This window comes from Pelophylax lessonae, assembly GCF_965119305.1.
Source record: "Pelophylax lessonae genome assembly, chromosome: 8".
NCBI lineage: Eukaryota > Metazoa > Chordata > Amphibia > Anura > Ranidae > Pelophylax > Pelophylax lessonae.
This window is the reverse complement of record NC_138775.1, coordinates 205984096-206005210: the sequence shown is the minus strand read 5'-3', so window position 1 is coordinate 206005210 and position 21115 is coordinate 205984096. Positions and strand designations below refer to the sequence as shown.

At 42.2% G+C, this 21115-nt stretch overlaps 1 protein-coding gene across 1 annotated transcript in view; it reads left to right on the top strand.

The window, feature by feature from the left end:
- Nucleotides 1-236: 236 nt before the first annotated feature.
- Nucleotides 237-21115, top strand: part of LOC309561728 (calcium-activated chloride channel regulator 1-like) — a gene marked incomplete at both ends in the record, with an annotated part of 136354 nt that continues 115475 nt past the window's right edge. Inside the window, 3 exons of the mRNA XM_082265721.1 lie at nucleotides 237-395; nucleotides 13302-13442; nucleotides 13865-14015. Coding sequence (XP_082121847.1) covers nucleotides 237-395; nucleotides 13302-13442; nucleotides 13865-14015 — 451 coding nt within the window. The remainder of the gene's footprint in view (nucleotides 396-13301; nucleotides 13443-13864; nucleotides 14016-21115) is intronic.

The following is a 21115-nucleotide window of genomic DNA, read 5'->3' as shown; positions in this document are numbered from 1 at the left end:
GTCATTAGATTTAAATGATCACACTGAGATGAAAGAAAGAACTAGCAATCATTAATCGCTAACACATTTGATTAGTATTTAGGCAGCTATTTCCTTATTTGTTTTATCTGCAACTGACCGATGATTGTTATATTCATGGTGCGTAACATAACATAGCAATACTGCAAAGTTCATGTGATAAGATACAATTGTAGCACAAAAGAAGACAGTGATTCTCCTGCTAAGCAAAGTCTACCATGGCTCCTCAAAATACATTTATTTTCCTTCTGATCTGTTCTTTACTATGCATATCCATAGGATCTCTGGTAAGAGTTAACAATGGTGGATATGAAGATATCGTGATTGCAATCCATCCAGATGTGAAAGAAGATGCCAAAATCATTGAAAATATACAGGTAGGACAAAATGCTGAAAGGCAAGAATTCTTACATGTAAAAGTTGCATCTTAGTTTTGGGAGTTTAAATAAGAAAATGTTGCTAGTATAATCATTAGAATTTGTTTATTTCACTGTCTGGCACACACTAGCAAACCACTGTATAAACAGCATCCTAGAAACATAAAATCATAGAAGAGTGACAGTGAAAAAAACCAAGTTTCCAATCATTTTTTAATTAATATATTTGTTAGCTTTTTTGTCTGAGTATAGATATATGTTTGTCCCATGTTGTGTGATGGGTAATGGGTTGTTATGTTCACCAAATAATTTGCTCTAGTATTATTGTATTTTATTTGTTAACTTTTTTTGTCTGAGTATAGGTTTGTCCCTCCCATGTTGAGTGATGGGTAATGGGTTGTCATTTTCACACATTTTATTTGGCCTAGTGTTGGCAGTGGCATCACTATGGGGGTGCGGGCCGCCCCCAGGTGACAACCGCCAAAGGGTGACACTAGGCCTGGACTGACACCGGGCGCCTCATTGAGAGGGGCGCCACAGCTCCCTCCTTCCCTTCCAGGATCATTGCTATCCCCTCAACTCCACGCGATCTGTGGGAAGGGTGGCGGAGGAAGGAGTGAGGTAGAGACAGATAGGGTTCCCAGGGTCAGATCGTCTTACACACCCCCACAATCGCATCTCTCTTCAGCTGCAGGGGTTTCTCTCCACGCCAGCTGCACTCTGCAGACCGGAGTTTAGCCGCCTCCTCCTCGCCTCTGACGTTCATGTACACAGGCCAGGAGGAAGAGGAGGGACATCATGCACATGGCTGAGGTTGAGAACATGGTGGGGACATGGTGATTGGGAAGGGGGGCATAGGCAGGTAACAATTGTGGTGCCAGGCATGATTTTACAGGGGGGCTGAGGGTTACAGGATATGTGCTAGGGGGTGCATTGTTTTGGATTAGAGAGGACTTGTGCTAGAAGGAGGGGGGTGGATTTGAAGTTTGACCCTACCAGCACAATTTCTCTCCCCTCCCAAAGCATCCTCTAGCACATATCCTTTAACCCCCATGCCCCTTAACCAGTTGCCGACCGCCTCCTGTATATTTACTGCAGCAGGCTGGCTCATACAGGCAAAGCGAAGTGCATCTATGTCGCTCGCCTGGGAGGAGCTAGGGGGTGAGCGCCTCCTTCTCCCTGAAATGATCACAGAGCTCATGTGATCCTTCTATATAGGATCACATGTCTCTGTGGTCATCTCAGAAGCCACGCCCCCCCCCCACAGCTAGAGTCACATTTAACTTGATCACCTATACTGTTAACCCCTTCCCTGCCAGTGTCATTATTACAGTAACAGTGCATATTTTTAGCACTGATTACTGTAGTAATGTCACTGGTACCACCAAAAGTGTCAAAAATGTCAGTTAGGGGTCCGATCTGTCTGCTGCAATGTCGCAGTCCTGCAAAAAATCGTAGATCGCCGCCATTACTAGTAAAAAACAAAAACATTAAAAATGACATAAATCTTTCCCGTAGTTAGTAGATGCGATAACTTTTGCCCAAACCAATCAAAATCAAAATACGCTTTTTGCAAAATATGTAGCAGAAAACAAATTGGCCTAAAATGTTAAAAAGTTTTGATTTTTTATTATTTTTTTTCTGAGAATTTCATATAGCAGAATGTGAAATATATTGTTTTTTTTTTGTTTTTACAAAATTGTCGCTCTTTTTTTGTTTAAAGGGCAAAAAAATAAAAATCGCACAGGTGATCAAATACCACCAAAAGAAAGCTCTATTTGTGGGAAAAAAAGGACGTCAATTTTATTTGGGTACAGCTTTGCACGACTTCGCAAATTGTCCGTTAAAGTAACGCAGTGCCGAATCACAAAATAGGGCCTGGTCATTAAGGGGGCAAATCCTCCCGGTCTTAAAGAGGTTAAATCAAAGATCCCAACACAACTCCATTCATCACCCCAATCCCATCCTTGCTCCATCCATTCCCCCGGTCCTATCCCGACTCCTTCCATTCCCCCCGATCCCATCCTGGCTTCATCCATTCCCCTGATCCCATCCCGGCTCCATCTATTCCCGTTATCCCATCACAGCTCCATCCATTCCCCCAATCCCATAGTGCCTCAATCCATTCCCCCAAATCCCATCCCAAGTCCATTCTCCCCCCTATCCCATCCTGGATCCATCCCTCCCCCAAATCCCATCCTGGATCCATTCATCACCCTGATCCCATCCTGGCTCCATCCACCACCCCGATCCCATCCCGGTTCCATCCTTCTCCCCCGATCCCATCCCGCTCCATCCTTTCCCCCTGACCCCGTCTTGGGTTCATCCACCACCCTGATCCCATCCAGGTCCATCCATTTCCTGATCCCATCCCAGCTTCCTCCTTTCCATGATCTCATCCCGGCTCCATTCTTCACCATGATCCCATCTCGGGTTCCATCCATACCCTGATACCATCATGGCTTCATTCATCCCCTGATCCAATTCCGGCTCCATCCACCACCCCAATCCCATCCCAGCTCCATTTATTGTAACAGGCTGGGGGAGATAGTCGTGCCAATGCACTAACCTGCTCAGGCTAGTGACGCCACTGAGTGTTGATACAGTAAGTCTCCCCCACTGATGGTAATTCTTATTACAATGAAAGATTTATAGGGTTTAAGTATTAAAGGATCAATTTTTTAAAGTGTATCTAAACCCATAAAAAAATGTAATATACTGCAGCTTACCAGTCCTTAGATGCAGTGGCTGCTTTTCAGCATTTCCATTTTTCTGGCTTTTTTTTTTTTTTTCATTTATTTGCAGCTAGTAATCCTAAAAATAATGCACTTTCTGTCCTGTCATGTGTACACTTTTTATCTACTGTATCTATGGGAGCAGCCAAGGTTGCCCTACAAGCCGAACCTTAAATATGTCTGAATTTATTCATCTTCCTTACATGGTGTATTGATGGGATTATTAGTTTACACAATAAAATATAAGCTTCTTTGTGCTTTCTTTCACTTTAGGTTCATACCTATGCATTTTAGTGTGTTAAGCAGTTTGCAAAAATGCACTACAGTCCATTTAACATGGCTTCCTATGGCACACATTCACAGCTATGCATTTTTCAGCCGATTAATTTTTGAAATGCTTCAGCCTTTTTTTTCCCACAGCAGATTGCATTTTACATGTAATAGATTTCAATGGACCCGCACTAAAAACGCAAGTGTTGCATTTTGGATGCATTTTTACATGCATTTGCATTTATTTTTCTCTTTATCACATGTGTATATGTATAGCTGATTGTTAAGGAGGGGGCTGGGAAGCAGGCCGCCCTGTCCTTAACAACCGATGAGTCATCAGCTGTCAACATGCTTACCCCCTGACAGTTCAATGTAAAAACAAGAAATAAAAAATCTGCAAAAAAAAAAATGGCATGGGATCCCCCCCAAAATCCATACCTGACCCTTACCTGAGCATGCAACTTGGCAGGTCAGAAAAGGGAGGAGACGAGCGAGCGCCCCCTCCCCCCTCATGGTTCGTACCAGGACACATGCCCTCCCTCCCCCCTCATGGTTCGTACCAGGACACATGCCCTCAACATACGGGGGTGCTTTGGGGCAGGGGGACCTCTTCCGCACAACCCTGGCCAGTGGTTGTTGGGGGTCTGCGGGAAGGGGGCTTACTTAGAATCTGCAAGCCCCCCTAAACCTCTTCATGACCGCGCTATAGCAGAATGACTGCTTGAGACAGATCGTGGTAAAGAGCCAATCACAGCAGTCCTTTACTACATGATCAGCTGTGTTCAATCACAGCTGATTACAGTTTAAACAGGATTTGCCAATTATCGTCATTCCTCTCTTCACACTGACAACGTGTGAGAAGAGGAGAGCCGATAACCGGCAAATTTAGACAGGGTACATCTACACTAATAATCAGGGCACTGATCATCAGTGCCCTGAGGATCAGTGCAGCCCCAACAGTGCCCACCAGTGCTGCCAGTCAGTGCCCATCAGTGCTACCTGTCAGTGCCGCCAATCATTGCTGCCTATCAGTGGCCATCAGTGCTGCCTATCAGTGACCGTCAGTGCCGCCTATCAGTGTCCATCATTGCTGACTATCAGTGCCCATCATTGCCACCTATCAGTGCCCATCAGTGCCGCCTGTCAATGCAGCCTCAGCAGTGCCTCCTTATCAGTGCTGCCTCATCAGTGCCTGTCAGCACTGACAATCAGTACCCACCAGTGCTGCCAATCAGTGCCCATCAGTGCTGTCAACCTGAGCCAGACAGTGCTGTCAGTCAGTGCCCATCAGTGCTGTATGTCAGTGTTGCCTATCATTGCCGCCTTATCAGTGCCCATCAGTGCTGCCTATCAGTGACTGTCAGTGTCCCTTGGTGCCGCCTATCAGTACTGCCTATCAGTGCCCATCCATGCCACCTATCAGTGCCCATCAGTGCAGCCTATCAGTACCGCTTATCAGTGCCCATAAGTGCCACCTATCAGTGCCTATCAGTGCCACCTATCAGTGTAGCCTCATCAGTGCCTCCTCATCAGTGCCCATTAGTGCTGCCTCATCAGCACCCATCAGTGCCGCCTAATCAGTGCAGCTTATCAGTGCCCATCAGTGCAGCCTTATTAGCGCACATCAGTGAAGGGGAAAAATTACTTATGTACAACATTTTTTAACAGATACTAAAAAAAAAAAAAAAGGGGGGGGGGGGTTTAATTTACGGTCTTTTTTCATTTGTTTAGCAAAAAATAAAAAACCCATTGTTGATTAAATACCACCAAAAGAAAGCTCTATCTGTCTCAAAAATTCCAAAACTTTAGTTTTGGGTACAGTGTTGCATACCCACGCAATTGTCATTCAAAGTACAACAGCCCTGAAAGCTAAAAACTGGCCCGGGCAGTAAGGAGGTAAAAGTATCCAGTAGGCAAGTGGTTAACAAGAGGGCCCTCAGATCCTGCCCCTTCATGTAAATGAGTATGGGGTACATATTTCCCTACCCATTCCAAAAAAAAGCGTAAAAAGTGAATAAAGACACTGCACGAGTTTTTGGCAAGTACTTTATTAAAAGATAAAAAAAAAACAATGTCCCCCAGGGTAGATCCATCATCAATCACAAGCTATGCACAATTTGTTGTTCAGCTCCGGAAGGTATATCCCCCCTTCATGACCAGGCCATTTTTTGCGATACAGCACTTCGTTATTTTAACTGACAATTGCGCAGTCGTGTGGCGCTTTACACAAAAAAAATTGTGTTAAATGTTCTTTTCCCCCACAAATAGAGCTTTCTTTTGGTGGTATTTGGTCACCTCTGGGTTTTTTTTTTTTTTTTTTTTGTTTTGTGCTATAAACAAAAAAAGGCCGACAATTTACTGCTATAAAACACATCCAATAAAAAAAAACTTAAAAAATACAAATTTCTTCATCAGTTTAGGGCAATATGTATTCTGCTACATTTTTTTGGTAAAAAAAAAATTCCAATAAGCGTATATTGATTGGTTTGGACAAAAACTATAGCATCTACAAACTATGTGATATATTTTTTGGAACTGTTAATTATTTATTTTTTTACTAGTAATAGCGGCAATATTACTAGCGGCAATCAGCGACTTACAGCAGGACTGCGAAATTGCGGTGGACAAATCAGACACTAAGTGACACTTTTGATACTTTTTTGGGGACCAGTGACACTAACACAGTGAACAGTGCTAACAAAAATGTGCACTGTCACGGTACTAATGACACTGGCAGTGAAGGGGTTAACATCAGGAGAATTTAAAGGGTTAAATGTGTCCCTAGGTGGTGCTTGCTAACTGTAGGGGATGTGCTTTAACTGTGGGCAGACAGAGATTTGTGTTCCTGCTTAGGCAGAAACACAGGATCTTAGTCTTCCCTATCAACAGAACGGCAATCTGCCTTGTTTACATAGGCAGACCGCCGTTCTGCCTCTGTCGGAAATGATCAGTCAGGTGATTGAATCCCGCTGTGTTCAATCACAGAGGAAGCGGCTTGCCGTTAGCGCGCATGCGTGTCGCAGACCCAGAAGTACAAAATCAGATACCCGTATGTGATTTTGCGCAGAGGAGTTGCTGCCTCGTAGTACATATACGTAGGGCAGTCGGCAAGGGGTTAAAAAGGGGGGAACCCCCCGTGAAAAACATGCTCAAGAATGCAAGACGCACCAGTGCTGCATATGTGTGAACATCAGTGCCTCCTCATCAGTGCCCACCAGTGCCGCCTCTTCAGTACCAATCAGTGCAGCCTATCAGTACCCATCAGTGCAGCCTATCAGTACCCATCAGTGCTGCCTATTAGTGCCCATCAGTGCTGCCTATCAGGGTCCATCAGTGCGGCCTCAACAGCGCACATCTGTAAAGGAGGAAAATTACTTTTTTTGCAAAATATTATAATGGAAACTTTGAAAAACCTTTTTTTCCAAAATTTTTTTACTTTTGTTTTATTTGTTTGGCAAAAAAAAATAAACCCTAGTGGTGATTAAATTAAAACAAAAAGAAATCTCTCTTTGTGTGAAAAAAAGATACAGATTTCATATTAGTACAGTGTTGCAAGACTGTGCAATTGTCATTCAAGGATGCGATAAGCACAGAAAGCTAAAAACTGGCCTGGGCAGGAAGGGAGTAAAAGGGCCCAGCAGGTAAGTGGTTAAATAGGAACTTTATAAAACAGTCAGTGATTATTTAGCAGCCAGCAACTATTGAGACAATAAACACTTTGTTCAGAAGAATGTAATGTAATACATAGCATAAAAGGTTCAGTGCTCAGGAGTATGCCATATATAGTCCAGTGTATATAGTGCAATGGTCAGAAGTATGAAATGTACAACAGAGTGTATACCGTGCAGGGTTCCGGAGGACAAGAAGCACATGGTAGTGGTCAAAGAAATGCATATCATGCAAGTCACAGGAGCATGTATCGCCCAGCGGTAGGTACCACATAGTCCACTGTACAACCAGGGCCGGTGCTTCCACTAGGCAAACTAGGCAGCCACCTAGGGCGCATTGCCACCTAGGGGCGCAGCCACGAGTCAGCACTCACTCTCCGTCATGAATGATCCTTGTGAGCTGAGGGGTGGGGTGGCAGTGGGGGAGGAAGGAGGGACAGAGGAAGATGCCAGGTGTCTGGGGCAGTGGCAGAACTACCAGGCCCTGGCTTTCCACCATTGTTGGGTGAGCCCTAAGGGGCAGGAAGGGAGCCCACTGGAGTGCTACCTGAATAATGATACTCTTCGTCTGGAGCTTAGCAGCCTAAACCCTGGGCAGGAAGTGGCTCTCTACACTGAGCTGGTGGGCAGCCGTTCATTTCCCTGGTCGGTATTAAGAAGGGAGTGGAGGAGAGCTGAGCCTGAGCCGGAGCTCGGCACTGGAGGGCGGCACCTTTACTGGAGCAGAAGCAACGAGGCACCGGAATGGTCTGAGGATGTTGGTGATGAAGGAGGTGCGGAACTCTCTGACTGCTGCTTCTCCCTCCACCAGGAGTCGGTTGGAGCTGTGGTGAGCACTGTGGTCCAGGAGAGGAGCGTCCTGGGAGAAGGAATAAGCAGGATCATGGTGAAGGAGGGTGGAGTGCAGGCCACTCTCTTCCTACTGCCCAGTGAGTGTCCCCAGAACCGGGGATCAGGGTCCCTGGGTGTGACATGGAGGATCCCTGGTGTTAAAGAGAATTGGGGTGACCAGGTGTGCCATGGGGAATCAGAATCACCAGGTGTAACATGGGGGGAGAGGGGTCACAAGTGTAACAGGGGTTCAGGGTCACCAGGTGTGCCATGAGGAATTGGGATCCCTGGGTGTGCCATGGGGGATTGAGGTCCCCAGGTGTGACATGGAGGAACATCAGGGTCCCCAGGTGTGACATGGAGGAACATCAGGGTCCCCAGGTGTGACATGGAAAAACATCAGGGACCCCTGATGTGACATAGAGGAACATTGGGGTCACTGGGTATGACAGCATTACATGGAGGAATCATCAGATCAGGGTCACTGGATATGACATAGAGCAGTTTTTAACCCCTTCCCTTTTTATTTTTTTATTTTTTGGGGGGGCGCAAGTATCTGATCTTGCCTAGGGCGTAAAACAGTCTAGCACCGGCCCTGTGTACAACCAAATATCGTGCTCCAAATCTCCTGCTACAAATCTCATCCTAGTAAAGAACTCTCCTCACAAATCCAACCCTCTTCCCCGTACAGAGTGGCAAAGAGGGGAGCTACTGTGGAAAGGCAGATGTCCCTCACTACAGAAGGTACAGATGCTACCTGACTGTGCAAGCATTGCAGCAATGGTGGATGAAAGGTGGGAAGTATTGCGCTTTTTGTCCTGAGCATGCCACAAATGTGGAGAAGACCTCAGGGAAGGGCTGCAGGAGGAGCCAGTGCCACGAGATTGACACTGCTGTGTAAATCATCTACCATCTCCTCTTACAAATACATGAATCGAATACAAGCACCAACAATTTCAGTTCTATAAAAATGAAAAACAAATAATATATCTGCACTTAGTTAAAAAATAATTTTACAATTGGCAGCCAGCACCAATAGGCTTGATTGCACACCCACAGTAGCAATATATAACAAAGGGTGCAGCACCAACAAAAATAGCAAAGTTCAGTGATAAAACAGCATAAAGTCCATGAATGTATGAGGACACTGATGTTTCAGAAAAGATCCCCACACAGACTGCTGTGAAAAAAAGTGCACATGACACCACCGTTAGGAAAGGGGCAACCCTGCTTACCAAATATGATTGACCCTCAAATTATAGAGAGGTCAATAATAGCATATGAGATGCCAAACTTGATAGATCAACAGCCGGGCCAGGTGCACACTTCATCCCTCGCTGCAGAAACCAAGGCCAAATGGACTTCAAACCCAATCATAGATGACTTCCAGACCGGAATCAGTGAGTGTAACCCAAGTCTTATCCTCAGGATAAAAAACACTTTTATGGAGTAAGAGGTATAACATAACACAAGCTGCTTGCTTTTCTTATTGACTATTAGAAATGATGGGGAACGGAAGGATAATGTACAGAATTAGGCAAGAATATGTCAAGATGTATTCATCCATCACAAGAGACCTCACTAGCAGATCCTGCTCTATGGTAGGCAGAGAACAAAAAAGATTTACCTGGTAATCTTTATGTCTGCCAACTGTAGTAACAGGGTCACTTTAGATGTTAAGGAAAAGAAAAGAGGAAGTTGTGATGAATGAATAAATCTTGCCATATTATTGCCTCATTTTGTACATTATCCTTCAGTTCCCTATCAAGGTTAGTGCCATTATCGTACACCACCATTCCTGGTTATGCCATTATCGTATACCATCATTGCTGGCTCACGCTTCTGTGGCGTGAACCACCTCTGGGCCTGCCCCCGCCAAGCTGAAAGAATCTCTGCTCCAGTGTGGTTCCTGTCCCCTAGACAGACCAGCTGAAGCACCGCATGGCATGTTTTAGCCTGACTAATTGAATGGCCCCTTGAATGCTTAGGGGGTACTGGTGGCTTATAGGACAATCCAGCAGAGAAGGGCATGAGAAGGAAGAGTGGGTGGAGCTGAGAGATCTTGCATCATCACCACCAGCTGTTTGGAGATGTGGCAGCACTGAGCCCTGTCCTTCATCCTTCCTAGTTGCAAATGCAGGTGCTGTGAATGAAATATATCGTCCCTGACCATGCTTTGTGGACCATGTGTCAGCAGTAATGTGGACCTTGTGGCTGACTGCCTTGCCCAAGGATGCCAAAACATCGCCTTCCATGTGATGGTTTAGAGCTGGAATGACCTTACGTGCAAAGAAAAAGCGACTGGGAATCTGCCATTGTGGTACAGCACATTCTGCAAATTCACAGAAGGGGGAGGAATCCGCCACATGAAAACGCAGGAATTGTAAAGCCACAAGCTTTGACAAGCTTGCATTTAGATGTTGGGCATGTGGGTGGCAGGGAGTATATATTTTTTTCTGCTGCAGCAGCTGGGGCAGAGAAATTTGCCCGCTATACTCTACAGCTGTTGGTGTGCTGATGGCAGACGTGTTGCAAGAACCCGTGACACCCTTTGCTATATCATCATCCATATCAGTGAAGGCTGCTGGGAGGTCATGAGATATAGCGGGGGTAAACATGGAAAGCGAGGAGGAGAAGAATTGAGTCCCTTGTGTGTGACTTTCAGGTGCTCTTGCCAACAGGCTGAGTGGCGGGAGGTTGAACGCCTTGTCAAGCATGTGGTACCCAAATGGCTAGTGTATGTGCCACGCTTGATCTGCCTGCAGCAGAGATCGCAAATTGCAATAATGTGATTGGCTGCACATGTGCTAAAAATGGCCCATGCTCAGATGTGAACAGGGGCCACTGAAATAAATGGGATTTGGCTTGTTTCAGAGCTACAAGCTTCAAGCAGAAAATTGCTCAGCTGTGAAAGGGGCATAAGGGATTGAGCAGGCAAATAAAAGAAAATAAAAGATATTTTGTTGTTTTTGTTGTTTTTTGATTGAAAAGGTAAACATTGTCCACACTTTTGAAGCCTTTATTGGATAGGTCACAGTTTGTGTAAACAGATTGTAAACAGATTGCATCTTGCAATAAAAAAATGCTTTCTTTTTCTCTAGACTGAGAGAAGAGAACACATTTTGCAGTGTTTCTCATTTCTGAGGCAGAGTTCAAGTAGATTGCAGCTGGAAATAAGAAATGGTTGCATCTTTTGCCAAGAATGAATGAAGATAGCAAATTATATAAGAATTTGCTATTCAAATGTTAAGCCTGTTTAAACAGGCGTCTGTATTTGAGACAGAGAACAAGCATCTTGCATCTTTCAATAAAAATTGCGTTATTTTTTTTCTCTGACAGCAAAGCCATTTTAAACAGGCTGATAGTTTTGAGGTAGAGAGGAGGCAGATTGCATTTGAAAAATGAACAAAAAATATATCTTTATTATAAATTGAATGCAGAAAAATGTTAGTGATTAAAGCATATTTTAAAAGTGATTATAAAGGTTTACATTTTATTTTATAAAAATAATAAACATGTACTTAACTGCTCAGTGCAACCGTTTTGCTCCTCTTCTCAGATCCCCTCTGGTGCTTCTGCCCCCCCCCCCCCACCAAGAGCCCCATAACAGGCTACTTGCTATGGGGGAATCGTGTGTGCTCACTCCCAGGCCCCTTCACCCCCCTCCGCTCCCTCTTCACTGGCTGTTTCTGGGGCAAAGAGGAGGAAGAGATCTGGGAGAGCCTTTTCTCTCATGCATATTGATGATTGGAGATCAAGCTCAGGTGAGTATAGGGGGGCTGGGGAGGTGCATGCAGAAAGTTTGTTACCTGGAATGCATTTAGGTAAAAACGTTATGCCTTTAGAACCCTATTGAGCCTTGAAAAGTATACCATTTCTTAAGGATTGTGCAGGCAGATTGGATCTGGAGATAAAATATATTTTTTTATTATAAAAAATTTTAGACAAACTCATTTTAGGGAACTGCATTCTCTGATTTTAAACCTATTTGGATAGGCCACTATTTCTGAGGTAGAGAGCAGGCAGATTGCATCAATTAATATGAAATTAGACTGTATTTTTGTGGAGACAGAAAAAAGCAATTACTGCATTTTGATTTTCCTCAGAGAATCTCATCACTATTAATACGAGGCAAATTGTTAGCGAGAGAGTAGGCCTATTTCAGCTAGACATTTTACTTGAAACTGTATTTTCTTCCCTATTAACCCACAAAATGGCCATTACTGATTGCTAAATTTAGCCACCCCTTAACTTCAATGGGGTTCTGATTCAGCATATGAACTTCGGTAAACTTCCGAACCCGCCCTAAATCGCACCTTAGTATGATCAGCCTTTTACTACCAGTAAGCGCAGCAGGAGGATGACACTTCCAGAGGAGACTTCAGCTGAGGATTTTTCATCAACAGAGTCATGTTCCATGGTGCAGGCAGCAGGACGGGTATTTACTATTCATTTTTACAGGGTTGTCTTTTTGTCGATGTAACTCTTCTGTCAGGGTCACATCAATACCTGTTAGTCACTACTGAAGAATATGTAGGAAAAATGCATGTATCACTCAGAGTGGCCAGTTTGATTCTTGCTATTGTATTTGAAAGCAGGTCCGTTGAGCAATGGCTTAAATTGCTCTATGGTGAATATCAGAGTTTGGGGAAGTGTGGACAGTTGCTCACACCCTAACTACACCTGGCTACACTCAGCATATTCCAAGTGCAAGCTAGAGCAGCCCATTTTCATAGAGAAAGTTGGATGGGTGCCCTGGTCCACCACAGGTCTTCTAAATTAATGTCAGAGAACTTAGTGAGTAAGAGATGAGGGAAAAATAAAGTTCCAGTTACATCTAACACCACAATTGATGTGCTGTTGCATTTGATGCTTCTTAGAGTTGTTTTTCCTATTCCACAAGGATTTTATTTTGTTGTTTTGAAGACTCTGCTAGATTATAAGACTCCACGCACACTGGGCTTAAAAAAAATGCCAGATCCCTTAGCAAAAAAATAAACATTCATATAGAGCATTTTTGTACACAGTTTAGGCGAGTTTAGGAGAGTTTAGCATTTTTTATGCCAGAAAGCTCCCAATAGAAACACAAACCAGAAGGGTTTTTTTCCTGCCTCTAAACACTGAGCTTAAATAATGCCTCTAATCATTCTAATGTGCATGGACACATAAGATAACATTGAGCAGCTTCTACAGGCAAAACTCCTGTAGAAGCAGCAATTTTTAAACCAGTGTGCATGGAGCCTCCATGTGCAATACAACTTGACCAATCAAAAACATAAAACATACAGGGTAAATCCATTGTTGGCTTGCTATTTCTTGATGGTATCCCATAGTAAAGTTGAGAAAGCAGGTTTATGTATCAATATATAATTATTTTCACAATTTCTATTTTTTTTTCTTAGAATATGGTCAAAGAAGCAACAAGTTATTTGTTTCAAGCTACTCAAAAAAGGCTCTTCATAAAAAGTGTTAAAATCCTGATCCCATCTACCTGGGCACCAGGAAGTAGTTATACAAAGCCAACCAGAGAAACATTTAATGAGGTAAGTCTTGGAATACATCTTGAATGTTCTCTGTAGATGGTAAGAGGAGTAAAATATTTATGCAATAACATTCACACAACGCTGGGCGTACAGTAAGTTACACTTCATAATTTCTTGAGCACAATTTTAGTGATTGCACTATTTTTTTAAACAACAATTTCCTGCTCTCTACAAGAAAACCCTATCCCAGAATTACAGCCTGTGGAGTCCTGATATATTAAACTGTGCATATTTGATGAAAAAAAGAATTTCAGAATATTTGACATATTTAGATAATAGTTTTTAAAATTTGTAAAAAATCTCATTCTGCAAAGTAACTCTTTATACAGAACTAAAAGCAGCATTTTTACCTTTTTTTAATAAAATCCTTCACAAAGGCATATACTGTATAGAACTAATATGTATGTTTCCTATTTTACCAGGCAGATATTATTATAGCCTCTCCCTATCTGAAATATGGAGATGACCCTTATACTTTACAGTATGGACTATGCGGAGAACCTGGAAAATATATTCACCTTACACCCAACTTCTTACTCAATAACAGTCTACTCTCTGGTTATGGACCAAGAGGTGAATCCCTTTGCTTTTCTACACAGTTTTGATCATCTGAAGCAATTATTTTGTGTATTAAAGGTGAACTCCAGGCAGCTATAAAATACGCAAATGAATGCTGTATTTATAATATATAATTATCATATCATTGCACATATCATTAGCATATCATTGGACTATTCATTAAAATCAGCTAAATACATTCATGATGCATGAAACAAAATGTGTTCTATGTTTTAGGATTCGTGTTCTTTCTATAAAATTTGTGGTGCCCTACTAGCAGCTGCAAAGTGGTTCTTGCTCAAAGGAGTGGTCTCATTACAGAGGTCTGACATATCCCCACTATGCAATCAGCAAAGCTAATGCTCCCTACTGATAGGGTAGTTCTGGCTTTGACTCAGCAGGGGGTGTGTTGGACCTCTGCAGAAAGACCACTCCTTTCTAATAGAGAAAATGTGTCCTTCCCTGCAGCATACTGACAAGGGATAGGCTTTTGTACTCGGGCTGTGACTGCTTTAAAAAAACAGTAAAGTCTCATGCGCACAGGAAGTTTTGGTTCCTACCTTGGATGCCTTTGCAGCTTAAAAAGGTGAGTAAAGCAACGTTTTCCAAACTAATTTTAGGTGGTCATTCATTCCATTTGCCGGAATATTCATTTTGTTCTGGGTTTTGGAATGAATGGACACTCAAGAACTAAAGTTGCCTAGTGTTTATGCGCATTTACACGCATTTTAGTGCATTCAGAGATTTTTCTACCGAAATGCTTCTCTCCTGAATGCGCAAGTAATGTTTATTTATTTCTGCCTCTAATTGCTCCTGCCTCTAAATGCCTGTAAATGCCTATGTGTGCATATTTACTGTACATAGGCTAAGTTAGATGACACTTATAGGCAGAACAAAATGTCAAATGCCTGTAAAAGCAGGGTTTTGGGCACCCAATGTGCATGAGCCCTAAAACTTTACACACTCGCAATGTAGCTATTTTAAAGTGAAAGTTCAATTGGCTTATTGAAAAGCAGTGTAAGTTCCTGAATTTGACCTGGAATAAGCCTCATGCAGTTCACTGATAGAAGAGAGCAGAGTGGTTGAGGGATAAGCTCATCAGTATGCTGTTTCTCCTTTCACTGTCCAGTCATAGGGTGAGAGTGGGGAGGAGGCCTGCAGGTATTATTGAACTGCAGCAGAGAAAAATCAGATTTTATGCCCTTTGCTGTGTAAATTTCAGGACTGCGTAAAAAGAAACACAGGTCTTTTGGCAGGACTATAGATGCACACAGCTTGGCTCGGGAGCACACCTGCATGGATGCCCCCTTAACACCCACCATGCTAAGGGGGCACTTGGAGGAAAAGGAGCAGACAGCACCAGCAGGGAACTGCAAAAAAGGAGATCAGGGACCATTCTGTGCAATATCGTTGCACAGAGCAGGTAAGTATAACCTCTTTTTTATTTTAATTTTTAAAAAAAGCTTTTAATATCACTTTAAGCATAGGGCTGGATTTCCAGTTAGTTATAGCTGTAAGTGAAATTACCTGTGGGGTATCTGCTCTTGAGACCCTTAAACCATCCTTTTTACTTCTGTGTTTGGAGACTATACTGTAATACAATTCCCCCTTTCACTAGAACATAGAAATCCTGTAGAAAGAGATGGAATGCTCCTCTTAAATTTACCACACAGATGCATGAATTTTCCTGGCTCCTGATTTGGTATTGCAGCTGTTAGTCAAAAACTTATCAGTAAGGATGAGCTATGGCCTGTTTGCAGTTTAGCAACCTGCCTGCTTCTGTTGGTAAATGGGGATGAGCTCAAGGTTGGTCCAAAATAAATTTGGGCCACAATTTGGCTGTTTGGATGTTCACCCAAATGTCATAGATACCAGTTTAATTTCTACTTCTACTACATATGACAGCTTCCTTCCTGTCAATGCTTGTTAAAGAAGCAGCAGATGCCAGCAACCGCAGCGTTCTTGGCAACCAGTAATGTCACCCAGCCTAATTCATTTACTGGTTGTGAATTCCTGGCCGTGTAAACAAAAAGGTGGGGATAGCACTGACAACATTTCCTGGTAAAGGTCTTGTCAAAACATGTGGTGTCATTATTTACTGTTTAAAATTGGTGTGCAAGTGAGTAGGGATACTATGTACTTCTTGCTCATTTACATAGAAAGGTGGCCAGTATCTGGGGGCCTTCTTAGCTTAAAGGGAGCTTCCAGATTCTGATAATTCTCTCACCCGCAGACCTTTAATGAATAGTCCATCCAGGGTATGTGGCTTAGTATGGTTCAGTGGAGGGTGCCATATGTTTGACTCTTCCTGCCTGCCATGCTCTATGCTAGGATAAAAGTCTGGTATAGATTAATGGAGGATGCCGTGCAATTTATAATATGTATATATATATATATATATATATATATATATATATATATATATATATATATATATACATACATATGTAGAAAATTGTGGTTGATGATAAAAACCTATCAAACACACACCCAGCGCTAGTAGTCCCTACGAAATACTAGATGATAACACAAAGTATTGACATGCAGCACAATACTGATGTAACTCCAAGTATTAGCATGTAACACTGAACTGGTGCAACAACAAATATAAATAAATCAATAAATATATATATATATATATATATATATATATATATATATATATATATATATATATATGTCTGATTAGCAGCCGCTGTAGATAAACAGTACTATAAATGAAGTGCAGTTAATAACGTGTCAATACACAAAATCAATCACACTCAGCAGCGCTATACTCAAAGTCATCCGCTCTGAGTATCAAAAACGTCAAATATAAAACAAAATGCACAGGACCATCATATGAATGTAAGTGCCCAATACATAGAGCAGTCTCTATAACTCCCCAGTGAGGTCTTCTACTGTCAGAGTGACATGGAGTTCATAATCCCAGATCGAATGAATAGTGGTACTTCAATCCGGATAAAGTGAAATGGGTCCACCACCACACCTCCAGTGCTCCCCTCTAGATTAAACACTCACCAGACCAACAGAGACCAGAAGCCTCTATGTTATTGCCTTTCAGTTGTCTCTCCAAATCTCTGGTTACTAGATACAGATCACTGCACGCTGTAGCTTCCTGTTTCCTGTGCTCAGACTCTCCAGTACCATGTGACACAATTTGACCAATGGAAAAAGACAAGAGTAGGGCTCGGATAGTGTGATAACGTTTTCAACTGTTTATTGCTAAAAACACAATCAATCCGCCCCCCCCTGTTAAACATGCTTACATTCAAGTGTAGGATATTCAGCATATAAGTTAATGGAATACCGCCAGTATGTAGCCCAATCCGGCCGATCAGTCAGCTCCCCGCAGATCTCCCACCTCTGCTATGGAAGCCACGGCTTCTCGGCAAGGACATCCGACTCCTGGCGTCTCCACGATAGCGGCGTGCTAGCGTTCTGACGCGTTTTGTCGTAAAACGACTTCAACAGAGAACGTCAGCACGCTCCCCTGACGTTCAATTTATCCCCCACTAAGTCCGGCCTCCCAGACTCCATGGGCGGTGCACACATCAAGGCGTCGCCTCGCAGCATCTGTCCTGACCTGCAATCAGATCTGCAGCATTGCAGTATACAACCACATACACCATACAATCCGCATGCAATCTTCGTTTTTTTAAAAATTGCATTTTTTGATAATTTGTCTGTATAGGCATATTGTTGCACGGTACCACACATGCATCCATGCCCTTATGTAAACAGATTAATGCTTTATAGCTTATATGCTCAATACATAGATAAACAAATCAAATAAATACACAATAAATTCAGTTATTGCACCAATGACTAAAATCATAAATACATCATATTACTATAAAATCTTAAGCTCAAAAAGCTCCAAAATAAAATTAGCACTAAAAAACTGAACCTAGATTACATAGCAATACTAAATGGCAGAAAACTAATAAGAATGTTAAAAGCAATTAATAAATTGTCAGGTGTTAAAAAATTATTAAAACACAACCACTAATAATTGCTTAAAAAACAGTTCAGATCTAGATCTATATTTAACCCATTGGGAGTAAGAGCATTGGTCAAATATATCCATTGAGTTTCCTTTTCGATAATTCCCTCACTCTGTTCGCTCCCCGCCACGAGTGGGGCATCTTCCCTATCCCCCAAAATTTCAAACCTGACGGGTCTCTATTATGCTTCTCTCTAAAGTGCAATGGCACACTATGCTCTTTAAAGCCCGTAGTAATCTTATAGATGTGCTCTGAAATACGTTTACCCAATCGCCTTTTCGTTCGTCCGATGTATATGAGCCCACATGGGCATTCCATGCCATATACAACGTGGGTGGACAGGCAGAAAAAGAATTACTTAATCTCAAATGATCTTCCATTTGCATTTGATGTAAAGGATGTCAGCCCTCTGTAGTGGGTATTCACCTGCTGGCATGCCTTACATTGCCTACACGCATGAAAACCTGTCATATTCCAAAAAATCTTGGGCAACTGTGGGGGGTCAAGCACTTTTTTGACAACTCGATCTCCTATGGACGGTGCTTTACGGTATATAAACCTGGGATGTTCAGGTAGAACCGGTCCCAGTGTTTTATCCAGTTTTAGGACATTCCAATGTTTTCTAACCACTTCCTCAAAGTCTTTGTATTGGACATTATAGTCCGTGATGAACCCCCATTGGTGTCCATCATTAGGTATTTTGTTGGTTGCTAAAAGGCAGGTATCCTGTGACGTCTCATATACCTCTTTCACCGTTGGATCAATACTCTCTGGTTTATATCCCTTCTCCACTAACTTATTTTTTATAATTGTTGCTTGGGAGATAAAATCCTCATTCGTTGTGCAATTGCGTCGGATACGAAGCATTTGTCCTTTAGGTATGTTCCTCAACCAATTTGGATGGTGACCGCTTTGGATAGGAAGAAATCCATTCCTATCTGTTGGTTTAAAATACGCTTTAGTCATTATTTGTTTATCTATTAAATAGACACACACATCCAAATAGTTGATCCTATCCAGACTCCAGGTGAAATCCAACCTAATATTTTGCCCATTGAAATTCAGGCTTTCAGCAAATTCTTTTAGGGATAATTCGGTCCCAGCCCATATGAAGAAGAGATCGTCTATGTACCTTTTGTACATTATTAGTTCACTTCTTCGGTTAGCGTGGATGCGTTTGTCCTCCTATTCACCCATAAATAAATTTGCGAGGCTGGGCTCGAATTTCGCGCCCATCGCAACACCCCTCTTTTGTGTATAAAACTGTCCTCCATACCAGAAGTACTTATGAGTGAGGCAATAGTCCAACATCATCCCCAAAAATTTCTTTTGTGTATGGGGCAGATCGGCCCTTTGACTTAAGGCCCAATTTAGGGATAATAAAGCATCCTCGTGTTGGATGATGGTATATAAGGACGCGACATCCGCTGTCACTAAATAAATTTCAGGTACATCTGGTAGGACCACGTCTTTCAAACAACACAGGAAATCCTTGGTGTCCTTTAGAAAGGCTCTCATTTGTGTAACACTCTCCTGCAGAAATCTATCTAAATATTCTCCTGCCCTAGCTGTCACGGATCCGATAATGTTTACAATAGGTCTGGCAGGAGGATTCAGCTGGTCCTTATGGACTTTAGGGAGTGTGTAAATGGTCGATATCCTACTAAAACTCTGTGTCAAATACGTTCTTTCTTTTTTCGTTAAAATCCTTTCATTGTATCCAAATTCAATAAGATTGTTAAGATCTTTTCGGTAATTGAGAGTGGGATCTTTTTCCAGAATTGCATACGTATCCGTATCACTCAACATTTCCGTAAGTTGATTATGATAGTAGGTTTTATCTATTTTTTTTTTTTTCACAATATTAAACTTTATTTAGAAAAATAAAAAGGGCATACATAGTGCAATACAATGAAATAAAGTGCTACATGCACTCAACATAAAAAAAAGAAATACGGGGGGCCGGATTTAAAGAAACTGCAGCTTCAAACCTCTATGACGTGTTTCAGTTTCGCCGCGTTCAAATCAATTAACTGGCGCTGCGGCGAATTGGCGAGTAAAACAGCAATAATGAATTCCGCCGTCAGCGGGATTCACTTACGATCGCGGCTTCGCCAATTCGCAAACTTATGTCTTCGTGCTTATAGCAGTTTCACATAGCGATGTGGGCTAGTGGATTAGTGCACACATCACATGTCTGTAATTCATCTCCCTCTGCTGTAGGTTCGAGGCTTACCATCTCCACCTACTTTTTTTATTTTCTTTTTTTGTTTATATTGCTAAAATGTAACGGATTACATCATATATATTGCTAAATAATGTTACACTCAGAAGCGCTTGCAAGCTTACACCATTTTAAGTGTTTTTTTGATCTTGTCTGTGTGTCGAATCGATCTTATGAAGGAAAGTACCAAAGGCAAGTGACCAAACCCCTACCCTACTTCAGGGCAAGATGAAACCTCACAATTTTACCATGGTCTTCTTCCCACATTCCATACAATGTTTAGTTCTTTAGCTATATGTGCTTTTTAGCCTTAACACACTCCTTTTTTTCCACCATACAGCTTTATTCTGCACAATAGCTAAGTGCTTTGCAACTTCACTGCAGTTCACAACGTCATGGGTTCAAATCACATCACTACACTTGGGATCTCTTTTCACTCTCATTTTTTTAAACAGTTTTTTTAAACTATCTTGAATTTGGGGGGGGAGGGGGGTGTCCTACCCAAATTTCAAGCACATCAATGGAAACAACACAATTTTGATTTTATGAGTGTGGTCCTAGTTTTATCGAGATGCAATTCTTTACATATTTACCATGGTTCTTACAATTTCTTGACCAATAAACATAGGTGTCTGATATTGGACTCTCTCCATATTTCAACAACACAGGCCCTCATAGTCCAACACTACATTTGCCTCACACCTCAACACAACACTGTCACATCCCTACTCTACATTACAACCCCTCACATCACCAGTACAAGCAGCATGCAAAGTGCAAAACTCCGGCCTTGGCAGCTTAATGGGCCATACACTAACAATTTGTCTAGACTTTTTCCTGTAGACTTAACCAAACCATATAATAGAAGCTCAAACCTCAACACT